Source organism: Cavia porcellus, unplaced genomic scaffold (assembly GCF_034190915.1).
Source record: "Cavia porcellus strain 051 isolate PalLab524CR breed Dunkin Hartley unplaced genomic scaffold, mCavPor4.1 scaffold_28, whole genome shotgun sequence".
Classification (NCBI taxonomy): domain Eukaryota; kingdom Metazoa; phylum Chordata; class Mammalia; order Rodentia; family Caviidae; genus Cavia; species Cavia porcellus.
This window is the reverse complement of record NW_026947511.1, coordinates 47,475,026-47,495,688: the sequence shown is the minus strand read 5'-3', so window position 1 is coordinate 47,495,688 and position 20,663 is coordinate 47,475,026. Positions and strand designations below refer to the sequence as shown.

Genomic DNA, 20,663 nt, shown 5'->3' with positions numbered 1-20,663 from the left:
GTAAATGGCAGCAATGTGGCAGACTGTGGCCCTTCCAGGGGGAGAACCACCAGTGTCTTCTGAGATCCACACCATGTTGGAACTTAGGATGCTGGGAAACCAAGCAACCAACCTGCCTCCTTGCTAAGCAATAGTGAACCTACTGGTGCACGGCCTAGAGTCAAACATCCCACTTCCCCTACCCCTCTTCCTCTGTCCCCCCCCCCCTTAGCAAATGGAAACCAGAAATCTGAGCATCTCTTGGGAGGTTGACCATAGCAAATAAGGGGGATTTCCTTCTACCATCTCTTTGAAGGCAAGTATTTTTATTACTGTTCTGCTTTGTTCTGACTAATGGGTACTGCTCTATTCAATATTCTGTTTTGATAAATTCTATAATATTCTGTGTTGGGGGTTGCTCGAGCCGCTCCCCTAAGATGGCGCCCGTTTCCTGCTTCCGGGTCCCTGTTGCCGCGCAAACAACCCTGCCAAAATGAGTGTCTACCTAGCTACCGGTGACTGTGGCCTATCAGCATGCGACTTCTGCTTCGTATTGATTGGTTACTCAGATCCTATATAAGTGTGTGTTTCTGCCCCCAACGGGCAGAAGAGGAAGAAACTTGAGGGTGGCGGATCTTGTCAGATCCAGCTTCGCTGTACACAATAAATATTGAGAGCTGATCCAAACACAGTTACATCTTTCATTGCCCATGGCGCCGTATAACTGGTGGCCCGTACGGGGAATAATTTATTCGACCGCTGCACTCTCTCCGGCCAAGGGACGCGGCGGGCGTGACCTCCATCGCAATCTGCGAGTAACGGAAGATCTGGTCTAATAACAGCGGAGGACCGGGAGCGCCTCTTCTCAACACCCTGGTCAGCTATGCACGATACAGCGGATAAATACCTAGGTCAGGTGAGTACTGGGTCACCTGGGTCGGGTGGACGCGCCCGATAAGCTCTGAGGCATCTCACACATAGACACCGCTGTTATATTCTCTAGCTTGCTTGCCTTCCTTACTTTCGCTTTCGACACCATGGGCAACGCTGCCCGTAAACCCCTTGCTGCTTCATTGAGAGTTCTGTTAAAATCCCGAGGCATCCAGATTAGCCGGGATACCATGTCTCGCTTCCTGGATCACCTCAATGACTTGGCACCTTGGTTCTGGCCTACAGGTTCCCTGACTCTTCCTTCCTGGAAAAAATTGGGCAAGGATTTGTTATGTGCAAAGGAAGGGGGTAATTTGGACCCAATGGTCATGCCCCTATGGGAGCTAGTTAGCACCTGCTTGGCGGATGAGGACGCCCCCGGGCTACACCCAGCCAGACAGACTTTTGCCAGGGCCCATTCCGAATGTTCTGAGGAGCTAGATCCACCGCTTAAACCTGCCCCAGAGCTCTCTGATAGCTCTGAGGACTCGGGGTCGGATTCGGATGACCCAGATGATGTCGCGGCCCTTGACACTGGGGACATTGTTAAAGATACTAAACATGGGCCGAGAAAATCGATGCCTTCCTGTCCCAGGTACACTGACTTACGACAGGAGTTGAGATTCCTTCAGCCCTATGAGGCCTTACAGCCTGCGATTGCCCCCTTGGGGGCACCGTGGCCCACTGCACCGCCGTGGCAGGGGGAGGAGTTACTTCCCGGACTGCCACCCCCACCTGTGACCGGTGGGGGGCGCTCTTTTCATCAGAGAGTCTGGTCGCGCCTACCTTTTGACTGTTCCGGTCTTCATGTCTTCCCTGTTCAAATAGGGGGCAGAGGAGGAGGGGGATATTACGAACCTTTAGAGATAAAGCAATTAAAGGCTATCAAGGATGCAACCTCAGCTTATGGACCTAATGCCCCCTTTACCATGGCCCTCCTGGAAGCCCTGGCTGGCTTGTTGCTGACACCCGGGGATTGGACACAACTTGCACGTGCTTGTCTCTCCCCTGGTCAGTACCTAGATTGGAAATCATGGAATGAGGAATTCTGCACAGAACAGGCAGCAACTAATAGGGATAATGGACATAGGGAATGGAATAGAGATATGTTACTAGGACGGGGAGCCTTTGAGGAAGATCAGACACAGTTTCCTCGCCCTGTATATGAACAGATTAGCCGTTGTGGTGTTCAGGCCTGGAGACGATTGGCGGGAAAGGGTGAACACACGGGTCACCTTACTAAGATTGTCCAAGGTCAGGGAGAACCATTTTCAGACTTTGTGGCTCGCATGCTTGAGGCAGCAAATAGGATTTTTCCAGACACGGAGGTTGCTCACCCTCTTATAAAGCAGTTAATTTTTGAACAATGCACCAAGGAATGCCGTGATGTTTTAAGATCCAATAAAAACAAGACCTTGGAGGATTGGACACGATTATGTCGGGAGCTCGGTGGACCAGTAACTAACCACGGGCTTGCCACCACCATGATAGCAGCGCTCCAGAATGGTAATTATGGGGGTAAACAACTTGGAAAAGGGAATAAAGGTAAAAATCAGGGCACATGCTTCAATTGCGGCCAATCAGGACACATAAAGAGGAACTGCCCTAATAAGCAGTCGAGGGGGGATAACAACCTTAGTTCAGGGTTGTGCCCAAGATGCCGCAAGGGCGATCACTCCGCAGCAGAATGTTGCTCGATTTTTGATAAAGACGGAAGGAGACTCTCTGGACATCCTGAAGGCCAGTCAAAAAACAGCCAGAGGGGACCTCACCGGCAGGCAGGGTCCCCACAAACTCAAACTTTTCTCCAGTTTCAGCCACAACAACAGCAGGCCCCCCAAACCCTTTCAGGCGGGCAACTCCAGGCTCCGCAGGGTTGGACCTCAGTGCCACCTCCGAGCTCCTATTGACCCCAGAGATGGGAGTTCAGTTGATTGAGACTTCCTTCCCAGGCCCCCTTCCACCAGACACAGTTGGGCTCTTGTTGGGAAGGTCCTCAGTTGCCCTTCGGGGTCTCACAGTTATTCCAGGGGTCATTGATTCGGACTATACGGGCACAATAAAAATTATGGTTCAAGCTCTGCAGGGCACTATTCTGATCAACAAAGGGGATAAGATAGCTCAGTTGCTAATTTTGCCAAGTCTTCACAAGCACTTCCCCGCGGAAAGACAGACTCGCGGAGATTGGGGTTTCGGCTCCTCTGGCGATGTCTTCGAAGGCCTACACATGACCCTACAGGAACAGCCTATGTTGACTCTAAATGTCAACGAGAAACCTATTAAGGGCCTATTAGATACTGGAGCTGATCGATCCATTATTTCTCAAAAGGATTGGCCTGGCTCCTGGCCCACAAATGTGTCGGAGCAAAGCCTGCAAGGGCTGGGGTTTGTTCACGCCCCGAAATTCAGCACCTCACTATTGAATTGGCGAGATGAGGAAGGTCATACTGGCCAATTCCAACCCTTCATACTCCAATTGCCTGTGTCCCTCTGGGGAAGAGATGTCTTGACAGACATGGGCATTACATTAACCACTTTATATTCCCCAAAGGCCCAGTCCATGCTATTGAAGCAAGGCTACATCCCAGGAAAAGGCTTGGGCATCAATCTACAAGGCAGAGCAACACCGCTTCGAGGTGCTCCCAAACAAGATAGAAAGGGCCTGGGTTTTTCCTAGGGGCCACTGAAAGCCTTCTCACACCTGCTCCCATAAAGATTACCTGGAAAACAGACAGCCCCGTATGGGTGCAACAGTGGCCCCTACCAAGGGAGAAGGCAGAAGCAGCTTCAGAATTGATACAGGCGCAACTCCAAGCAGGGCATATTAAACCTTCTACTTCCCCATGGAACACTCCTGTTTTTGTCATTAAGAAAAAATCAGGGAAATGGTGACTTCTTCATGATCTGCGAGCAGTAAATGCTCAGATGCAACCCTTGGGCGCGGTCCAGAGAGGTATGCCCACTCTCTCAGCATTGCCACAAAATTGGCCGGTCTATGTGATAGACCTTAGGGATTGCTTTTTCTCCATTCCCCTACACCCAGAGGACTCCCCACACTTTACAGATCATGTTTGCCTCAGCGGAGACTGGAGAAAAGGTAACTCAAGTTATTAGTCATTGTCTCGCAGCTTGGGCTGCTTGGGGCAAACCAGCTATATTAAAGACAGATAATGGCCCTGCTTACACTAGTAAAACATTTCAAACATTTTGTCAGCAGATGGAAGTCCTTCTTAAACATGGCATACCTTATAATCCTCAGGGACAAGGTATAATCGAGAGATCTCATAGAACACTCAAAGACGTTCTGCAAAAACAAAAGGAGGGAATAGGCCATGGCCTACCACCCAGAGGGAGGTTATCCCTTGCATTATTTACCATAAATTTTTTGAACCTCAATAATGATAATCATTCTCCTGCCGCGGAGCATTGCAATCCATCTCCTTCTGATAAAGGCCTAGTGAGATGGAAGGATGTCCTCACAGGACAATGGATGGGCCCGGATCCAGTAGTCAGCTGGACCCGAGGTGCGGTATGTGTCTTCCCACAGGAACCAGGCCGCGAACCCCTGTGGATCCCCGAGCGGTTGGTACGAACGGTGAACCCTCAGCCAGCATACCGGGAAATCCAAGATGACTCATCAAAAGATGGAGGAAAAGCATCGCTGGGAGGACAAACACCCAGGGATCCGGATAAGTAATCTTGTCCTCTGTCTGTTGTATGTGCTCCATCCTGCCGTGGCGCACCCAGAGCCGACCACATATCTGTGGGGACTCTGGAGGCATCCCCCTACTCTAGCCCCTTTTTCTGCGCTATCTCCTAGTGCTCCCACGGTATTTGTGCCTAATGACTCTTCTATATCGCTCCCCTATAAGTGAACTTCCCCAAGCCTTTTTCCCTTTAATGCTTCCTTTCCGCTGAAAGAAGATACCCTTGTTTTCTCCTATGCTAACTTCACCTGCAACGAGTCCTATGCATTATATAATGATTCTCGCCCGTTCATTAACTTCCTCAATTGGACACGCAGAGAATGTCTTGATTCTGTAAGCCAGCAAGGTAATGTAACACGCTGCCTCAAGATGGAGGTAAGATGGCCCTCCATAGATCTTAAAGATTGCAATCGGTCCCCTCATCCGTTGGAACATCCATGGATGGACCCTTGTGTTCCCTCTCATCATCCTGCCTTATTGAGAGGTGATATTATGCAAAATCTTTTCTGGCGCCATTGCTTGCCCACAGCCACACCATAATTCCTTCATGAATTATACTGGACATTGTGATATACAGCATTTCAAGGGCCACAGGTATTTACAGGACATCAGATATGCAACCTGTTAAAGGCTTGTCTGGACCTGAGGCCATTTCTCACCCTTAATGGAACGCTCCATAGTACATCCACGAGCAATAGTGAAAGCAATAGCACTACCCCCCTTCATAATTATGTTTGTGTGGACCCACCCTTCCTATTTCTCCTTGCCACCACACATAACTTCCAACTTTGCAATGAAACCGACTCTCTCTGCAGTTTATCTAACTGCTGGAATGGACACCCGTCCTTCGCTGTCTTGGTATATCGCCCAAGCTTTCTTTGGGTACCAGTAGAGACAAATTCTTGGGTGGGTCCAGTAGTCCAACAGATTTCAGCTTCTCAGTTACCCTCCAGACAGACTAGAAGTGTTAAAGATTGGCTTATTAATGCTCTCGGAGTTGCTGCTTCTGTTTTTGTCCCAGCCATAGGCCAAACGGTGTTACAAGCGTGGACCATGAATCAGATAGCCTTGACCATGGAAGCAGTCAACAATCTTGCCAATGAGACCGCCTACGCCTTGAGGAAACAAGAGCTCCTCATTGAACTTAACAGCCAGACCATCTTAGAGATCCAAAAGGAGATTGACGAAATCGGACAAGAGATTGACAACCGTTGGAATGTAGCCATGCAGCTATGCGATCAAAGATGGCTGTTTGCCCGCCTCTGCGTGACCCCCGCTCGCACTAATTTAACTGGCACTACCAAAAAGGTGACGCACTGGCTCCAAAACACCTACCTTCCTACTTTTAAAAACATCTCCGCAGAGGTGTTCGGTGCCATTGATCGCATGGACAATATCCACCTAAAGCCAGTAACCTATGACCTTGATAGTCTGGGGACAGTCCTGAAATCCATGTGGGATCGTGTAACGTCATGGTTCTCGTGGCCTAACCTCACCACTTGGGTCCTCATAGCTGTAGCCATACTAGTAGGCTTAGTGGTCATTAAGTGTTTGCTTGATCGATTAATGCAGACTCAACAACAAGTTAGGCTTACGGCGCTGGCCGCTATGCAACTTACAGAACAGGGCCCGACAGGGGGACCGGCTGCGGCCTATTTGTTGTGCCTGGCAGAACATCAGATTTAAATTGGCTGTTTGCACCCATGGGTCCTCCTCCTCCTCTTCCTCCTCGGATGTGTTGGGGAGTACGAATAACAGGGGCAATGAGATGCGAGACCAAGGGTACTGCAGTATCATCCACCCTGGTTGAGCTGAACAGGGGGTGATAGGAATGCATGTCTATATGCATCCAGGTTCCGCTCAATAATGCCTGGCCCTGCGAAAAATGAGCACCCCATCTCAAGCATGGTCTTAGCGCAAAGATATGCATAGAATGAGATGGTGCACAGCAGGGTATAGACCTCTGCACTCTCTCTTGTCCCGGCCTGTCTTGGGCCTTCCCCTTTTCTTTTGGCACTGGCCACAGTATACGGGCGGAGGGGAAAAGACCCATGTGATTTGTGTATCAAATTTAAATAAAAAAGGGGGAGATGTTGGGGGTTGCTCGAGCCGCTCCCCTAAGATGGCGCCCGTTTCCTGCTTCCGGGTCCCTGTTGCCGCGCAAACAACCCTGCCAAAATGAGTGTCTACCTAGCTACCGGTGACTGTGGCCTATCAGCATGCGACTTCTGCTTCATATTGATTGGTTACTCAGATCCTATATAAGTGTGTGTTTCTGCCCCCAACGGGCAGAAGAGGAAGAAACTTGAGGGTGGCGGATCTTGTCAGATCCAGCTTTGCTGTACACAATAAATATTGAGAGCTGATCCAAACACAGTTACGTCTTTCGTTGCCCGCGGCGCCGTATAATTCTGTATTTCATTTTATTTTGATATACATAATTGAAAGAACAACTATTGTAAAGATAATGAAATATACTGTGATACCTATTACTGTTATCCTGGTAACCTGCTGTGAAGTTCTGTACCAATTTCACTGCACGGTCTCAGTTGCCTTTATTCTGTCTTGTTCTGTTGTATTTTACTACTTTGAAAAAAAAACTGGTAAATGGTGATTCTGTTGGACCACACATTCTAATAACAAAGAACATGTCAAACTGACATTGTTTATCTATATAGATACCAAAGTTTAAATAAAATAGGGGCATATAAAATTCAAGGAAAGACAACAATTATATAACATAAGGTATTGACTAAGAATGAGGATTTAGCACAGACCTTTAGTAGAACAAAAGGTGAGGTTTGTGAACAAAATTGCTCAAACTGAATCCCTCCTTGTTATTTATCTGCTATAGACAACAGTCCAATACTTACCATAATGTCCATATAATTTAGTTTTAGAATGAACATTAATAAGACAGTCTTGAAATGATGATTGAATCAGATAATACTTGTAAAGCATTAAAAAATGGCCTCTCTCTGTTCCAAAATGTTAATACTTCATTCTTGCTCATGCAAAAGAAGGCTACCACAAAACAAGAGGAATATTTTTCTTATCTCATTAAGTGTTAATTATTTTGCAGTCTTACATGTGAATATCAAAGAAATATTTCAAAGTAAAAATACCTCAAGTAAGGCAAGAAAGGTAACTTCCTAAATATGGAAAATAAAATATAAAGCAAGAAAATGAATACTACTTGTAGTAGGAAAGCATTAGAAAATCCCTAATAAAATAAAATCAGTCTATAGTTCTAGCTACACAGGAAGTTGAAGCAGGAACTCATTTGAGCCTAGGAGTTCATGACCAGACAGGTTTGCAATCTTGTCTCAAAAAACAACAAAACAAAGATTAAAATAAAAATGCCCATCATTACCATGCTCTTAGTTATATTATATTATAATTATAGTATAATGCTCTTAGTTATATTATATTATATTGTTATATTAAAAGGAAATAAAATGACTAGTAATTTAAAGAGAAAAAATGTTACTTCAGATAGCTTATATATCAGAAAAAAAAGAAACCTAGATAAAAAGGACTGTAGAAATCTTACTAACCAAGGTAAACAGAAATTAAATAGCATTTGAATATCAACTCCATTAAAATTTCTAAATAAAATCTATAAGACTTCTATGTAAAAAGACAAATAGAAGGAAGACAGTGCAGATAGTGGGCCTAAAAGAAAGATTAATTTTATTATGTAGAGCATTCATCCTTAAAAAGCAGCAGGATATTTTCATAAACTTGAAGAAATAACTTTAAATTCTTTAGAAAAATAATGGACACAATGTCAAGGATAATTTGAATGCTTAGGATTAGGTATGGGGATTCAATAAGACACGTGGCAGCGCGATATAGAACGTTTGCATCAGAAACATGTACGATTCAAGTCTCTTTCAAGCTCTGAAAATGAACTATGAACTGTAGACACTTGGCTCATGCTGGTTCCTGAAAACCCTCCTCTCTGTTCCAGCTCTCTTCAGTCTCCTGTTTACCCAGCAACAGAGAGCATCAGCTCTATTGCTTCTCTGATTGGTTAGGGCTAACCATGCTCAGGCTGATTTCTTCCACTTACGATTATTATCAGGCTGTAAAGCCCTCAATTTCAGAGCTCTTTTCTGTGCCTTCTCTTCCTCTGGACTTCATCATTGTTCCTTTCCCCACACTTGTCAACTGTAAATTCCACACTGTATGTTTTAAGGAGAGAATGTTCCAGAACAAAGCTGTGATCTTGAGCACCTTCTCCCTGGCTTTCCTGCTGAGTCTCCAAGGAGCTGGGGCCATCAAGGGTGAGTGCTGAGGAGGTGGGAGAGGGTCTGGGTGAGGGGCGGGGGAGGAAACCAGCTAATTGCTTAGGCAATTTTAGGGACTTGTTATTTTCCTCGAAGTCCTTTTTCTTTGTTTCCTCTTGTGAGGTTCGTCTCTGTCCCCCTTACTCCAATGGCCACTCCAGAGAGAGCCCCCACAATTTCCTAGGCATCTATTTCTTGCTGCCCACATTTGTGCCTCACAAGAATGCTCAATGAACATATTATTCCCTTCACTTTAGCGATTAAAATGCTAATGTTCAGTAGGATCAGTACATTAGCCAAGTTTGTACTACAGGTCCACAAGCCAAGTTTCATATTCCGATTGGGTTCTGAAGCTCATGCTCTGCATCCCCAGACTTCTCCACACAGTGACTTTCTAAGGGAGCCCCAACACCCCACCTCTCCTGGACCTCAGCCCTGCTTTGTGTGACTGCTTTTGGGGGGGCCTAGAGGTGTGGGTTCCCTGTGTCAGAACTTTAGGGAGAGATTCCTAAGACAGCGTCTGTATTTGTCCCTCTCTCCCAAGTTCCTACATCTCCCCAGGATCTTTGCAGCTGGTTTTCACGACTTCTTGTCTCAAGACAGAAGCTTTTCCTGTTTTGTTAACCTTGTAATCCGGGTCTTGAGAGACCCACATGACAGTGACTGGCACCAGAGTACTAGACTTTGGGTAATCACAGATTCACCCAGGAATTGTAAATCGTGATATGCTGTTTTTCCCTGCTGCTGACTTTGGAACATCACACTGTAGTGGGTATTTGTCATCCCTCCCCCAATACTAAAGTGAAGGATTAGAACTCCTAATATAAAAGATGCAGGTTGGCCCTCGGACCATTTACTTTAAAGTGAGGAGTTCAGGCGTAGTAGAAGAAGAAGTGGAACAACAGAGAAACAGAAATGCCCATGCCTTGTGCAGGGTCTTTGGGTTATTTGCAATGCTGTGTAATAACAGATTGCACAGTGAGCATCTCTTCACACAGGTATAAGATGTTTTAGGGCTTGTGATGCGCATTACAGACTAACCCAGCGCTCTGTTGATTGCTGCTCTCCCTCCCTGACAACATAGAAACAGGTTTGTAATCTTAAAAACACAAACATGAGCCCACCATGAAAACCCTTTGCTTTACTTTCCACTCTGCGCTGGGGATGCTTTTCCTTTTCCTCAGTCTCATAGCTAAGCTCCTGTCTTCCGTCTCCAGTGTGTCCCCAGGATGCTCGTCGTGGCCATCGCTAATGCCATGTGAGATTAAACCTGGTGTGTGCTCTGTCGGCTCTCTCTGATTTGAATGATTGATAGTGTTTCACTGCAGTTCACTTCTTGCTTTCTAATTGGAAAATTTTTAATGTTTTTGTAATTCACTCTGTCCTTATTTTTCATGTATCTCTGGGCCCTCAATTCTCCTTTGAAAATGGTCTTTAATTCACTAAGAAATCTTCTTGGAGAGCTGTCTCTCTTTGTTTTTCTCTCTTTCCTGAGTGTAATTGCTCTGAAAGGAGGAGGAATTCCTGTGAAAGCTGATTCACTGTCACTGTGTCCAAACACTGCTGAGTACCCACATGATGGTCCGCAATCCCACAGGGAAATCCAGGGGTTAGGAGCTGAAGGAAGCCCTGACGTCCTCTTTCACTCTCACTCACCTGTCACTCTAAGCCCAGAAATTCTCATATATTCTCTTTTTTATTTAAAGATAATATTTTATTTTATTTTCTTAACTTTGTTATTTTAAAGGTATAAACTGAGAAACAAAAATTAAGTCTCTCAGGCCTTCCAAACTCAGCAATACTTATAGTTCCATTTAAAATAAATATTAAAAAGAAAGTTTGAAATGAATACCAAATTATCTGTACTATGTTTTTGGGTATTATGTTTCTAAAATGAAAAAATATGAAAAAAGCTATGCATACTCCAAGTTCACATTTATAAACAAAAGAGAAACTTGAAGAGTAAAAAGAATAATAAAATTTGAATTTTTTTGTGGTACTGGGTACTAAACATACTGTACAACATCCCTGGTCTTGCTTAACTTACTAATCTTTTAAAACAGAATCTTCTCCTCCTCTTCTTCTTCCTCTTCCTCCTCCTCCTTCTTTTTTTAGTAATGGGAATTCAGCTAAGGACTCTGAGCTTGCCTTGCAGGCAGTGTGCCACACTGAGTGATATTGCTGGCCCTTGAGCCAAAATCTTGATCAGTTGCTAAGTTGCCCAAGTGGGTTTGCTTTTTCAATCTTCCTGCCTCAACTTCCCAGAGTGATGGGATTATCAGCATGCACCACCATGCTGGACTTCTGAAGAAACTTTTTTTGTCTCTCAATCTTCCAATTTTTTTTCCTTTTTTCTGTAATGAAAACAATAGTATTCTTTCTTCTTCACTTCCAAAATTCTAAAAACAATTTTACATCTGTGGCACTAGAAGAATTGAGAGCTTTGAGAGAGAGAAAGAGAGAGAGAGAGAGAGAGAGAGAGAGAGAGAGAGAGAGAGAGAAATCTACTGTTGCACAAAGCTGTGTGACATTAAGCCACTTAACTTCTCTGCATGTCCTCATTTGAAAAACAGAACACCAGGTGTGTGTTCCAAGTTTATGGAGACAATTAAATGACTAAGACAAATAAAGTGTTTAGAATGGTGCTGAGAACATAGTGTGTGCTTAAGAAATGTTCCTAGTCACTGTTGTTATTTTTACCTCTGTACGGTTGGAAAATTCACATGTTGAGTGCCCAAGAAGCAGTTGAATGACTCGCTGACCTTTGTCTCCTTTGGTTCCTCCTGCATTTCCTTTAAGAGCTACTCTGATCTCTGCATTCTCTCTCTTTTTTTGGTGTTATTTTTTTCTTCTTCCGTATTTTCATCCTTTGATGTGTTTTCTTCTGCCTTTTATATTAATAAATATTCATTCTCATGATACAGTACTTACATTTTGCCTTTTATATTTCATCATGTTTTTCTCTACTTTCTTTATGCAGCGGACCATGTGTCAACATATGCTGAGTTTGTCCAGAGGAGCAGACCTTCAGGGGAGTTTATATTTGATATTGATGAGGATGAGATGTTCTACGTGGATCTGGACAGTAGGCAGACGGTCTGGCGTCTGCTAGAGTTTGGTCAAGCCTTGAGTCCCTTAGATGCTCAGGCTGCACTAACCAATATTGCCATACTGAGGAACAACTTAAACATCATGATCCAGCGTTCCAACCACACCCAGGCCCCCAGCGGTAATGGCCACTTTTGCTTCTTCCTGTCTGTCACCCAGCTGGGAAGGGATGGGAGGGCTCCTCCACCATTCATAGAGTGGGAGACCTAGGTACTCACTGCTGAGTGACCATAGGCTCACTCCATTGCAGTTGAGGGCCTGCATTGTCCCTGTGACTCAGGAGAAGGGGTGACCTGAGTGAGGCTTATCAGTGGAGTGAGCTCCTGGCTCTGAGCCTGAGATAGATGACATCCAAGGTGGATGTAATTCAATCTCTGCAATTCATCTCTGAACATGGGTGCTCACCAGGTTTTGTCCTCTCTCAGATCCTCCCGAGGTGACCGTGTTTCCCAAGGAGCCTGTGGAGCTGGGCAAGCCCAACACCCTCATCTGCCACGTGGACAAGTTCTTCCCACCTGTGCTCAATGTCACGTGGCTGCAGAATGGGCAGCCAGTCACCGAGGGAGCTTCTGAGAGCATCTTCCTGTCACGCACAGACTACAATTTTCACAAGTTCCACTACCTGACCTTCCTTCCCAACACCGAGGATGTCTATGACTGCAAAGTGGAGCACTGGGGCCTGGACGAGCCGTATCTCAAGCACTGGGGTACAGAGCCTCATTTCCCCTCTGTGACCTCAGTTCCCAGGGTCCGGGGCCTCAGACTCCCTCTCCCCTTACCCTAATGTGCCATCAGATGGTCTGTGACCTTCACGCTCCACAGGCACCCAGGCCAGTCCCATCCCTAGTGCACATCCTGACCCCAAATCTTCATCTTTCCACAGAGCCCCAGGAGCCCGTCCAGGTGACAGAGACAACAGAGACTGTGGTCTGTGCCCTGGGCCTGGTGGTGGGCCTGGTGGGCATCATCGTGGGCACCGTGCTTATCATCAGGGCTCTGCGTTCCAGGCGTGACCCCCGGGCCCAGGGACCCCTGTGAGTTATTATGGAGCTGGGGATCTTAGCACCCCGAGGAAAGTAAAGGAGGGACCTAGTGTGTGTGGTATTTTTAAAAAGGAGAAAAAAAACTATTTGATAACATATACATTGATCTCTTACTGGATTAACAGCAGAGAGCTGCCTAACCATAAGAACACTGATAATTTATTGAGTACTTAATATGCTTAGGCACTATTCTGAGCATTTACATTATCTCATTTTACACTCACAAGTGATCTATGTGTAAGTAAATAATACTTCTCCCATGTTTCACTCCTTGAGAGATACTGATATCTTCATATATACACCGTGGGGTTCAGCAACTAGAACTAGGTCACACACTAGGAAGTTGTGAAGGTAGCATTCAACCCAAGAAGTTTAGATCCAAAGCTGCTGGCTTTGTCTTTGCCTATGCTACTCATTTTATAAAGAAAATACAAAGTCCAAAATCTCCAAGAGGCAGATCAGTGTCTACACACAATCACAACCTGGTGTGACAGGTGCCTGTACCGTTTGCTTTCTTCTTGGGTCACTGAATGGCAAACCTCACAGTACATATTTATAATTTTATGTTTCTATAGTTCTTTCCCATTAGGCAGTGATCTTTCTATCATGATGACTGCACCTTACTAATTCTCGTCATCATCATTACTCAAGCTGGACCCCAGGTGCAAAGGATTAAGTCAGTTACACTACTCAGCAGATGATTCTATGACAATGGGCAACTCCAAGTTCTCTATGGATTTGTTGATTCTACCTTCAGTCTTTCTGTGCATAACGAAGCTCATCCTCTCAGTACACATTCTATATGGATTTATTTGTGTGTATCCTGTGTAACATATAGCATTATTCAAAATATATGCTTTTGTCATTGACCAAAACAGTATTATATTATAGATCTAAGTGAGTGCACACAGTCTGTTGCTTTCTGCTGTTTCATAGTATTTAATTTTATGCACCCACCTGTTTGTATCCCACCTGGAGAATCTGGATCCTTTTTGATTCTGTGAAGAGCAAGCAAATGTTTGTGTTATTATAGGGACCTGCATTCCTGGAATGTGTGTGCCCCAGAAAGTGTTGCAGGGTGAGTTAAGGCAAGCATACATGGCTCACATACTACCAAAAAAATCAAAGAATAAAAGAGAATAACAGAGGCAAAATAATAAGAAGAATGTTATCGCACAAGCTAAGGAAACAATGAGTTTTTGGAATGAAGAAGCGCTGTGTAGTTTCAGATGTTTCAAAGAGGCCCTATGAGAGGCTCTTTCAGAGAGCAGTTTGACACAGATGGCCTTCACAGCCATCACTGCAGAGTTGAGCTTTTTGTTGAGGATGTCTTGGAGACTTGAAGCATGTGGGATGTCCCTAAATTCAGCTGGGAGTGGGTGTGTTCAGTGTCAGAATGCTCCATGACTCCTAACTGCTGTTCCCCTGAAGGACCAGGGCGCATGCAGGGAAAGTCACCTTCTCCCTGGGCCCTAAGTAGAGGGCAGGGGAATGTGGGAATTAGGTACAGAGCAGATAAGGAAAGTGTATCTGAGCTTGGAGACCTGAAACCAAGGGTGACATTTGTAACTGTGTGTCTTGCTGCAGGTGACAAAATTCCTGAAAGAAGATTTAAGAGAAATTTGAATTCTATGTACTCTATAAATTCTAATCTCATCTCTTGTGCTCCCTGTTCCACTGACCAACTCCTTGAAGACCCATTAAGTCTACAGCTATGCTACTCTGAACTCACCTGATATCATTGGAATAAACTTCAAGTCTTTATTTGTGACTTTAAAGAAATTAATCCTTAGTGGTATTCCCAACAAATAGAAGGCAGTGGATCAGTGTTTATACTGGTGTGAGGATCACTCCTTCGCTGGGATTCATAGCCTCTGGTGTTATGGATTAAGAACTGGTGGTCAACTTAATGCCAGCTGGATTAGATCAGCATGGCACTGAGCATAGATGTTCCACCTGAGGAAATTTGCCAGCATAAATAGAGAGGTGAAGAAGGAGAAGGAGGGACATTAATGCATTGTATTGAAGCATTGTGGGTTCTCCTATGAGTTGCTGTTTGAGCCTTTGGTTCCTCTGGAGAATCTCTGGTCCTCACATCAAGCACTGCTTCCTGGCTCTCCAGGGGAAGATGTGTGCCACTTGGTCTCCAGGATGAACTCATCATGCTGGCTTCCTGGCATGTACCCGTCACTGAGGATGGCTGTGGTACCTTTCAGGACAGCCCTGGTCTTGTGAGTGTGACTTCTCAGCTCCAGCATAGAATTTTTATCCCAGGACTTCCGGGAGAACATGGTGGACAGATAGCAGCAGCTACGGAGGCTCTCTGAAAGACTCGGCTTAGAATTCAGGAATGGTGCGGACTAAGGAGTCATAAGCAGGTGGAGATATGCTCTGCTGACTCAGGAACGAACTGGGCTGGGAGAAACCAACTTGGAATGCAGTTCTGGGGCTAGAACAGGAACAGAGAGGCCTCAGTGTGGAGGCTGGAGCCCGCACCATTGGAAACCGCGATTTGGGTTTCCCGCCGCATGGTGGCTGCGTCTACATTGGCTTGGCAGGGAGACAGACGCGCAGAAGCTCAGAGAAGGGAATCGGCGAACGGAGTTGAAAACAGGACGGGCGGCGAGCTGTGCATTGACTTGCAGCGAGGTGAGTGAGAGAAACTGACACTCTTCCCACGGTTTGGGAGACTCCAACAGAGGACATTCTGGGACTGGGCTGACTTGCGGGAGCAGGGCACTGCCGTGACCTCAGCCACGTATCCCCCTCTCAAGCGGGATTGGTTAGAAGTGGCTAGCCTATGTGACGCTACTGGCGGAGACCCAGTAGGCTAACACAACCCAGATCCCAGAGCCTGAGAGTGGCCTGGAGGGGCGGGCCTTGCGTAGGCTGCCTGGTCTACAATTTCCTGGTGTGCTGCGGTGGGCGGGAACACCTAGCCAGCGCAATTCGATCAGGCTGTGGCTGACAGGGAGGAAAGCTGGGCCTCCTATATAAGCTTGCATATATAAGGAACAAAGAATATGAGAAGAGGCAGCAACAAGAAAGGGTCCTCGGCCCCCAATCCTAAGAAACAGGCAATAGCGGACACTGCACCAATAGACATAAAGCGCCATCTAGAGAGCCTCATAGATCAGTTCAGGAATGAATTTATTAATGACCTGAAGCTAGAAATAAGCAGAATAGTCAGAGAAATGCTAAGCACCACCCAAGAAAAAAAACAGATGGTGGGATGGAAGAACAGAAAAAGAGGGGAGAATTGTTTGATGGAGAAAATAGAGAAAGCATAGAATACGTGAAGCAGATTCAAAGAGACTACCAGGAAACTAAAAAGTCTATCGAAAACTGGCATAACAGCTTGAAAGAAACTAAGGACAGACTATCTGAACTGGAGGGCAGATTTGTAATATGGGAGAATGAAATGAAAAACTTCTTAAAAGTAACAAAGAAACAAACAGCAATAATACAAAGACTAGAAGATGATAAGAGGATCCATAACTTAAGAATTAAGAACATAAAAGAAGAAGTAGGGACATAAACAAATGAGCTACAAAAGCTACTCACAGAAATAACCCAGGAGAATTTTCCTAATTTAGCAAAAGGTAAAGATACTCAGATGTATGAGGCATACAGGACCCCAGCCACCTACAACCCAAACAGAGCAACACCCAGGCATATAATAATAAAAATTCCAGAAATTCAATACAAGAACAGAATATTAAAAGCTGTCAGAGACAAGAAACAGACCACTTACAAGGGAACACCCATCAGAATTACAGCAGATTTCTCTGCACAAACCATCAAATCACAAAGAGCGTGGGGGGGAAATAATTCAAGCTTTGAAAGATAATAATCTCCAGCCAAGATTGATATATCCTGCACAACTATCCCTGGAAATTGATGGAAAAACAAGGTGCTTCCAGGATAAAGAGGAACTAGGGGAATTTGCAACCACCAATTCAACTCTACAGAGAATACTGCAGGACATTCTAAAAAAGAAAAATACAAAGAATCCAGAAATAGTGGCAGAGAGGCCACAACGAATGGAGCAGAAAACAAATTGAAGAAGACAAACTGACAACTAATGACAGAAAAAGAGCTCAAAAAAAATGAGGCAGAGAAGATTGGATGATAGGAACAGCTATTTTGGAGAAAATGACATCTTAAGAGGTAATACTGATTTAGTATCATCTTGTTTTGAAGTCTCATCAAGCTTTTGTTCTTCTGTCTCCATTGGTCTAAACAGGTTGTATATTATTGGATTTTATTATGTATGATAGTATAAGCAAAAACTTTTAAAGACAAGGAGATTATACAGAAACCATTGTTTATTTTCTGTTAGTTGATTCTAAATACCCTGTAATGCTATCATTCTCTTAAATGGTTTTACATTGTTTTGATATATTTGATACTACAGTATATGAAGTTATACTCAAAGATTTTAAGGAAAGAGACAATATGGTAGCTACTTTTATGTCAGGATTATCTTGTGGTGAAACACTATTCTGCTTAAATGGTTATGTTTTGATCTGCACTGTTTTGCTGTTATGCCCTCTTTTATCTCAATCTCCACTTCATTATTTACTTTTTTATTTTTATCCTTTTAATTAAGGGAAAAATAAATAAAAAATAGCAGGATATATTATAGTAACCCACTTTGACTTTCCATTATCTTGATTTAAAGCCCTGTATTACTCTCACCATCTTGTTTTTGACTGATGTCCCCCTATTCTGTTTTGGTTGATAGTACCAGGTTCGAAAGTTTAGGCAACAGCTGTGAAGATAATGAGATTCATTATGACGCCCATTCTCATTGACTTTTATCTACTTTTGAAGACCTACAATGTCTCCAATGTTTTGGTTTTGTCGGTTTTGTTCTTTACTGTTTTGTTCAATTTTATTATAACTGATGATATAGGCAATTCTATTAGAGATAGCAGGAGGCATTATGGTAACCATTACTGATCACCTTGTATTATGCTTTTACATTATCTATTATGTCCACCCTTTTGATTTGATTGACTCTGTTCTGTTAGGTCACATTTGGTTCTACTCTCTTCCAAAAAAGTAATAAGAACTGTGGGAGCAACAAAACCCAAAATGTGTAATTGTCATTGTACAAAAGAGAGGAAAAGAAAGTGCTCTAAATGATATAACTGCATGTATATTTAAGTGTATAAGATGGAAAATGATATCACTGAGTTTTATTGGATCATTGAGCAGAACTGTTTTCAGTCTCACTGTTGGAATGTCCACTTTACAAGCTTTAATTTTGTGACTTGAACAATTATTTCTAAGATGACAATATGTAATCCATTAACTAGTGATTTCCTACTGTTTATTTTTTTCTGTAAATCTGTATAACTTGTACCCTTTCTCTGCTTTTTTTTCCTCTCCTTAAGTAAAATTAAAAAAAAAAAGAATTTTTATCCCACCAGCACAGCTCCTTCACCCCACTAGCATGGACTTTCTGGCTTCCACCGCTGACCTGTGGGCCTTCCCAGCGTGGATCCATAAAAGAGACTGGCATGAGTCCTTCTTGTGGGCTCTGGACCTCCAATTGGACTCATGGGAGGCATTATCATGAGCTCTGGGTTTTCATATGGACTCATGTGGAACATTGCTGTGGGATTTAGACCCTTGATGAAATATTCTATGTCTTTGGTACTGTGGACAGATTTCCTGCATTTTCTTGTGTTAATTCCCAGTGACCATCATAAAACAATTTATAAACTCCATGTACTGATTCTAATTGTTCTCTGGGTACAACCCCTAACTACAACATGTTTTCCTCTGCAAAGCCCATCACTGCCCCTTTCCTGAAAACACTGAGACCAACCAATTCTTCAGTATTTCAGAACCAACAGAGTCTGAATTCTCCTTGTTAAAAATCTAGGACTGGGTCATATATGACCAATATTTTATGAAGGTGAGGTTTCAGGTTGGCTTATGGATGTAGTTCTTTACGTTCTCACTTTAGGAGGGTATAAGTATCTGAGAATTTTAATTTACTTCTGATTAACTCAGTAAGCATAGGACAGTATTTGGTGAGGAATTTTGCTGGGATTATTATTTGATTTGATGTAGTTTGAAGACTGAAGTTACTGTGTTTCTAAGTGAAGAGATTTGGGCTCTCTGAGACTAGATATCAGGCTGACCTGGTTCCATTCACAACCCTTGATTTTTCTTTCCGTGTCTAGATTTTATCTAAGGTAATTTCCCATAGAATACGTTTTTCAAATGATGAACCATGAGCTAACAAAGAAAACAAGAAAGTTCTCTCATTCATTTCAACTTATACCTGCCATATATATATATATATATATATATATATATATATATGTATGCATATATATATATTTCTCCAAAGGAGGATGTAAATTATCAAAACGTTTGAGAAAAACAATGCTGAAAATGGAATAAAAATATTTGAGCAAAGATTTTATTTCTTTAGAGAACATTTTCTACATATTAATATGAAAGCATAAGACAGTAAAAATGCAAATATAAAAGGGTTTTATATTTTTTTCTAAAAATTTTACAGAATATTAAAAGGTAACAATTATGACAATGTGTTTCATGTTCATAACATAGCTAACATAAAATATATGCAACCACAACACAACAAATAAGTGGGGAAAATTTAAATATGGTATAAAATTCTTGCATGTTACTATTTGAAGGTAGAATTATTAATTTAAAAGTGAATATTTTAAATATCACAAGAACTATTAAAAAGATATTTAGCTCGTAAGCCAATGAAGAAGATAAATGGAATAATAAGCATAGTCAAAATAAAGAAGTGAAACACAAAATGAAGACAAACTATGAATGGTAGAATTAGTAACAATTAGTTGCATATCAGTTAAAGACTCTATTTACAAGACAAAGGTGGTCAAAATACAGACAAAGTATAATCCAACTGTATGCTATCTGTATAACACTACATGTGAAATGAAGACAAAGCTAACTAAAAAGCTTTTTTAAGGGAAAATCATGGTAATGATGGTAATTTTGGTAGCTATGTTAAAATCAGAAGTATAGCATTTCAGAATAAGGAATCTTGCCATGGATAAAGAAAGACAATTTACAAGTATAAAAAGATAAATCCATCAAGAATGTGTTATAATCTTAAGTTGTATGTGCACCTGATAAAAAACCCTCAAAGCATGTCATATATACAACAGAAGCAGAAATTCACAGTTATATTTTACTATTCAGTACAATTATCTCAGTAAACAGAACAATGTTTAATTGCCCACTTTTTATGCTTTAATTTTGTAACTTGAATAACTATTTCTAAGATGACAATGTGTAATTTATCAACTAGTGATTCCTTAGCATTAATTTTTTTAAAAATCTGTATTATTTATTTTTTTTAAATTCTGATTTATTTCTACCCTTTTTCTGTTTTGTGTTCATTTATTTAAATAAAAAAAGAAAAAACAACAAAAAGTATATGGAATATTTAAACGCCATAACCAACCAACTAACCAACATTACTTAATTGACATTATCTATTCTGCTGTTACACATCATAGCAGCAAAATATACTTTATTTTAAATGGACATAAAACATCCACATGGTTGGTCATAAAAAATAT

At 42.8% G+C, this 20,663-nt stretch overlaps 1 protein-coding gene across 2 annotated transcripts; it reads left to right on the top strand.

Moving 5' to 3' along the window:
• Nucleotides 1-8,649: 8,649 nt before the first annotated feature.
• On the top strand, nt 8,650-18,797 carry LOC100713671 (HLA class II histocompatibility antigen, DP alpha 1 chain-like). Of its 2 annotated transcripts, none has more exons than XM_003473710.5 (5): nt 8,650-8,905; nt 11,889-12,137; nt 12,442-12,723; nt 12,900-13,050; nt 14,647-18,797. In XM_003473710.5, exons 1-5 carry the CDS (start codon nt 8,665-8,667, stop codon nt 14,648-14,650), a joined length of 927 nt encoding a protein of 308 aa, XP_003473758.3. In that variant the 5' UTR covers nt 8,650-8,664; the 3' UTR covers nt 14,651-18,797. The 2 variants fall into 2 exon arrangements, with proteins under 2 accessions (XP_003473758.3, XP_063095151.1); XM_063239081.1 differs by lacking the exon at nt 14,647-18,797 and adding an exon at nt 13,635-13,965.
• Nucleotides 18,798-20,663: the final 1,866 nt, after the last annotated feature.